This window comes from Akebia trifoliata, chromosome 4, assembly GCF_017979445.1.
Source record: "Akebia trifoliata isolate Shusen 1 chromosome 4, ASM1797944v1, whole genome shotgun sequence".
Classification (NCBI taxonomy): Eukaryota; Viridiplantae; Streptophyta; class Magnoliopsida; order Ranunculales; family Lardizabalaceae; genus Akebia; species Akebia trifoliata.
In genome coordinates this window covers 14423140-14429730 of record NC_141378.1, presented here as the reverse complement: position 1 = coordinate 14429730, position 6591 = coordinate 14423140, and the positions used below count along the sequence as shown (strand labels likewise).

Genomic DNA, 6591 nt, shown 5'->3' with positions numbered 1-6591 from the left:
TAATGAAGAAACTATGTTTCAATTCTCAAACGAGGATATCAATTAATGTACAGTTGAGATGGTGTAAAAACACAAGTTCCCAAGAGATGATTGCAAGTTTCCATGGGAATCCCTAGGAATATCATCTCATCTAAATTGTATATGTGCACCAAAGTTGTTTGAGAATTGAGACTAGAATTTTCCATTATTTACACAAAGTACATTGATAGACTAGAATTGAGAAAGAGAAGAGAATGACTTTGCTTGTTTGGGTCAGCATGCATATTTGTTGTGAGGTGTAAATCCAAGAAAGTTGATGTGGTTCTTTATACCTTGGTCATCTTGAAGGCGGTTCCACCACTCCACCTCCCCCTGGATACATATTTTTTCATCAGTTTTTCCAAGATCGACGAGACGAAGAGGGAGTTTATGCAACTTGGGACACCCTCTCACTTTAAGCTTCTTCAATTCTGGCAAGTACATATTAGGACCAACGATACTCTTTAGTTTCGAAAGCTCCCAAAGACACAAAGTATGCAACCGCGGGAATGGGGAAGATACACCTTCGATTATTTCTCCTTTATCAGGATCCTTCAATTTTGTATCATTTTCCATCACCTCCTCAAATCTAGCACAAAATCTTATTTCCAACGATTCTAGCCTTCCCAAAGGGTAAATCCCATCATGACCTTGGGAAAAGACGCTCAAGAGCTTTGGACAGTACTCCAAACGTATATGTTTTAGACTATAAAATTCCTTCCAGAGCCATGATGAACCTCCCCTATGTATGGTGGTTACCTTTGCAAGATTAGATACCCAAATATTTCGTAAATACAGAACGCTGCCGTCAGGGTTTATTATGCTTGAATCAAAAATAGTCTTCATTTCATGGCATCTTTCAATCCAACATTCTTCCAATTTGTTTGTATTAAAATCTGAAAGTGCTTCACCAAATCTGTTGTTGAATAGAGAAAAAAACCGTGTCCAATTGGAAACACCATCAAGATGTCTGGGAAAAATATTATTCTGACCATTAATCTCCAAATGCCCTCCTTGTCTGTTTGTACCAACAAAATGAGAAAAATGTTTGGTAGGGGTGAGCGTGGAGGAACGAAAAGAGGAGGAGAAAGAGGACTTGGAATAAATATCTTTGTACAAGAATTGTTCCCTTTGGAAAGAAACAACATTGCCCCCCTTGCTTGTTCCTTGTTCAGAACAAGGACAGATGCTGACATGGAATCGTGGCAAGAGACGGAAGATGTCATACGTTTCAATATAGGGAACAGTGCTTCCTTCAAACATTTTGGGAGGGGAAAAAATTTCAGTGCTACTTACTGATATGAAAGCTCCACCAAGTTTCTTTGGGGACTCAATTGCTGAATTATTATAAGAATCAATGCTGCACTGATCCCAGATAAGAAACTCTTCTGGTACTAGTTTGATTTTTCCCCAATTGATTTCTCTTAGGTTATCTGTACCTAGAAGATACAAACGTTTCAAAGATGTTCCCCAATAGCAGACTTCGTGGGGGAACCGTTTGATATTCGTACCCGAAAGATCAAGTTCCTCAATGCTCGTGACACCTTCCAACTCTATCGTCTTCAACTTTCGATAACCTCTTAACGAAAGTTTAATTATCCGGGTTGTGATTCCAGAAAGGTTGAGGAATTGAAGACTTGGAAGATTAAATTGCCCAAAGGAAGAGATGTCTTCTATGACCTTGCAACCTGATAAGTCGAGTGATTCGAGTGCCCGTAATAAAGGTAGGTGACAAACCACAACCTTCAAACTAGAACAACCTCTTAGTATGAGAGACCTGAGGTTGATACAGTGGGAGAGGGAAGAGGGAAGGGTTAGCAAGGAACAAGCATTGGAGAGGTCGAGTTGTTGGAGAGTGCTCAAGTTTGAAAAAAAGGATGATGGGAGTGAGGAGAGATGGGGATTGTTAGAAAGATTGAGGAGTCGAATTCTACGCATGCGCTCAAGGGAGAAGGCTGAGGAAGATGATTGTTGGTCATCAAAAGCAAGTGAAGTACCTGAAAGATCAAGTACTTCGAGATTCTCTAAATCTTGAATGGGATGAGGAAAATCCTTAAGGTTGCGGCAATTTCGTAAGTTCAATACTCGGAGGTTTTGGGTCAAGCGGGCGAGGGAGGTAGGCAAAGATGAGATAGATGTACCTGAGAGGTTTAACACTCGAAGGCCCTCCATTTCACTAAATAAATCATTTTGGAGGAAGGCCAGTTGGGCACAAAGTGGAAACAAGATCATTGAGACTTTGGGGCATCTCGGTGAATGATGGATCTCCTTTAAGTCATTCTTGGCCAAGGAAATCCAGTTCAGTTGTTCATCTTCCAACTTCAGATCTCCATCCCCGAAGAAAATAGTGCGAGAACCAAACTTTCGAAATGGTGGCGTTATATGTTGCTCATCACTGCGACGACGTAATGCCCAATCTCGTACATGACTGTTTATCACATAATATGTCAGCTGATTTTCTTCTTCATAAGATGATGATGTTAGCAAGCCCCGTCTTGTGAACTCTGTTAATAAGTCCTGCCCAATCTTCCACTCCTCAACTATGTCGTCCAAGTGATTGTTAATTAATCCCTCTCCCAACCAACAATAAATCAAATCAACATTCGAACCTCCACGCTCACCAAACAAAAACATACATATTGTGAGACAATCTAGGACGGAATCCTGAGTAACATGGCCATGAAACCTTGGAGAATCAACCACGTCTAAGCACTCTTCCTTGAACAACTCAAAGAAATCAGAAAAATTGTAAAGTACCAACTGGATTACCTTATCAGTCTGCATCACTTTGTTAAGATCGTCTGATGTAGTCGTGATTAAGAACTTGCTTGCACTACCTATGCTGGGAGGTGGAACACCAACCAACGAAAAATTGAAGCCTGTCGATGGAGGATCCTCCAATACCAACAAGAACTTTTTATTCAATAAGGAAGCATATATATTTTTTGCAACAAACTTCTCATCCCACCGCGCATTTGGAAGTGATTGATTTAATCCCAATTGCTCAGTGATTACCATTTGGATTTTTCTGATCGAGCTCCAATCATCCTGAGGCAATGAAATCCATATCACAATGTCGAATAATGAATGATCCATCACCCTCTTCACAATGCATTTGGCAATCCTCACTCTGCCCAATCCTATTTCTTTCCATCCCATTATCGAAATAATTCCAGTTTCCTCATTTTCAAACAATTTCAAAGTTCCTTTAGTGGCCGAATCGATATTGTAAACCGACTCAAAGAGTTCAGCTTTGACTTTGAATTGCTCTGTAGTAAACCGAGTTGGTATCTTAGAATATGAATATGTTTACTATACTCCAAAATAATAAATATATATTTTTTATGAGTCGTGATGGATGCACGCGGTGTTGGTATCAACTGGCGTGGTAAGGGCACATGACCATATATTGTTTTCATCAGGATACACAGGGAAAAAATGTGTGGCTCTATGCCTTTGCCACAACAACTGCCTACCCAACCCTGTACTAACACTGCGTGTATTCATCATTGTTCATCCGTTATCATAGAGATTAAAGCACTTGCAACATGACTAGCCAGTTGAGCGAAGAAATGAAAAAGAGTTTTTACCATCAAGTTGAAGATAATGGCATTATAATTATTTTCAATTAGATTATAAGAAAAGACCAAAGTCAACAGGAGCTATGACTTCGATTTTAAAATGGAGGGATGCATTTCAAATATTTATAAAATGGGAAAAATACCTTAGGAAAATAAATAAAATAACGGGGTTTAGTTCAAAGGTCTTGCTAATGGGGCACACGTTATAAATACACTTTGGAATATTTACCAAAATATCATCAGATCTTTTAAGTTTTAATATCAAAAGAAAGAAGAATGGTTATGTCGGAAAGAGTGATAGTTTTGCTCTGTAGTGAGCAAATTTGCTGAAAGCCCAACACCATTTTGATACGTGGCACTGATGACGTAAGTAATAGTTGAATTTTTTGGATTTTTTTTGAAAGGTACGTAAGCAATAATAAAATAATTTTTCTGCCTTCTACCCATAATAAAAAAAGGAAATTTCCTTATAGGATCACTTTGTGGTATTCAAAAACATGATCCTTTACAACAGTGTCGTAGAGGATGAAATTCTAAGAATTTTAGAAAAAAAAATTATTTTTCATCATTGTATTTTAATTTTATATTTTGATGCTCGGTAGCCAATTTTTTCTTTTTTTTTCACCATGAGTTTTTTCATGAAATCTAGAAAGTTATGTTGCTCAATTGCTAATATGATAATTCATGTGGATCATATAATTCATTTTAAGATTTGAAATCTAAAAATTAAGATTTCTAGGTTGGGGATGTGCGGTTAGGAGAGAAATTTCTCTCTTATCACTTACATTATCAGCACCACATGTACAATAGGTGTTGGACCGTGAGCAAAGAATCACTCCTTCGGATTGAGAATGATTGTTTGCTCACAGGCCAACACCTATTTGACATGTGGTGATGATGATGTAAGTGATAAGAGAGAAATTTCTCTCGCCTAACCGCACGTTCACTGTCCAAAAAATTTAATTTTTAGATTTCAAATCTTAAAAAGTATCGTGTGATCCACATGGATTATCATATTGGCAATTGAACATCACAAGCTTCTAGATTTCATGAAAAAATTCATGGTAAAAACAACAACATTTTTTGAGTTTGATCAATGGTGTTAAAAATTGAAATACAACGGTGAATAATAATTTTTTTTTAAATTCATAAAATTTCATCCTCTACAACACTGTTGTATTGGATCATGTTTTTTAATGCCAAAAGTGATCTTATCAAGTAATTTCGATTTTTTACTATGTGTAAGAGAGGAAAATTCTCTTATTATTGCTTATGGCATCAACGCCACATGTAAAAACAGTGGTGGACTATGAGCAAATTTGATCACTCTCGAGATTGAGGGTAAGGATGTTCAATGGGTTTTCGGATTCAGTGATCCAGATAAGCCATTGGTCATGAAATCTAGGTAATTTCAATTCTTTTTACCCTAAAATCAATATCAACTAATTAAAATCAATTTTTATTTTTTTTATTTTCATAGAAACCCTAACCAAAAATCGGTGTAATGGATTGGACAAAGTTTGCTAAAGTAGAAACAACAACTTTTGTGAAACCCTAATACCAAACTGGTTTCACCAATTAAAGAAAACGATAATGAATATTGAAAAGGAAAAGATATGGAAGCTTAGAGGTATATCTGCATTAGGTTTTGTAAATATTGTGTACAAATAGGTTGTTATGGAAGTTATTTTAGTTATTACTTTGTATGGAGACATATAGGGTTTTTTGCATGTATATATAATATGAAGTTTTTGGTTTTCTATATTTTAACTTTGGGTTAGATTTAGATATGGGAATGAAGTGAAAAAGGAACAAAAATTCAGACATTTTTGAAAATTCCCCCTTATTGTATTAACTTAAATGATTCACATTTGGGTAGAAAAATCAATGGTTTTTCTTTTTCTTTATTTTTAAAATCTTATCTTTTAAGGAGGAGGAGTACTACTCATTCCTTTGTGAAATTGAAGTAAAGAGATTCCCTGCATTAGCAAGAGAAGAGATTGAGCAAATAACTATAAGTATAAGCAGAAATCAATCCTTAATTTCAATCATGAATGATTCTAGGATCGATTGGATTGAATATATATATATATAGGGTCAGGATCAAGGGACATAGGAAAAAACATATGTAAAAACAATGTTACCGTAATAAAATTTTAAAATATGGGTTAGAAGTTTGGGATTGTGCTGATTTTTTGTGAGGATGATCTCTATAATGGGAAGATCATCCGAAAAAAGAATCAGTCCAATCTGAAACTTCTAACCCCATTAAAAGTGATTTAGAATGTGGACCGTCGATTTTTTGCTAATTTTTGTCAATAATTTGTAAATCACTTTTGATGGATATAAAAATTTCAGATTGAGCTGATTTTTTGTAAGGATGATCTTCTCATCATAGTGACTATCCTCACAAAAAATCAGCTCAATCCAAAACCTCTAACCCATATTTTGAAAAATCATTGTTTTTACATGTGTTTTTACATATGTCCCTTGAACCGCCCCCATATATATATATATGATGAGGAGACCATCATCATAGAAAATCTGCCCAATTTGAAATTTGTAACTCCTTCAAAAGTAATTTACAAATTAACGGTAAGAAAACGACAATCCACAATTCTAACCTTTGATGGGGTTAATCAAACTGGACTGATGTTTTGTGAGGATGTCTGATCACCATAGAGATTGTCTTCACACAAAATCAGCCCATTCCGAAAGTTCTGACCTATATATATGTATGGGTGGCATTCGGATGTCCCAAAGAAAGCCAAACATTTTTTCAATGCATGGGTTGGAAATTTCGGAATAAAATATTAGTCAATTCCGAAACTTCAAACTCCACGATTCTTCAACTTGTAACTAAGGTTAGAAGTTTTGGAATGAGTTAATTTTAGGTGAGGATAATCTTTTCACCATAGAGATCATCCTCACAAAAAATTAGCCCATTGTGAAATTTCTAATCCTTATTTAGAAAAATGTTTGGCTCTCTTTA

The 6591-nt window shown here is 35.9% G+C and overlaps 1 protein-coding gene across 1 annotated transcript; it reads right to left on the bottom strand.

Moving 5' to 3' along the window:
• Nucleotides 1-252: 252 nt before the first annotated feature.
• Nucleotides 253-3177, bottom strand: LOC147404011 (putative disease resistance protein At4g19050). Its single transcript, XM_086437632.1, has one exon. The coding sequence runs from the start codon at nucleotides 3175-3177 to the stop codon at nucleotides 253-255; it is 2925 nt and encodes a 974-aa protein (XP_086293758.1).
• Between the last annotated feature and the right edge of the window lie 3414 nt (nucleotides 3178-6591).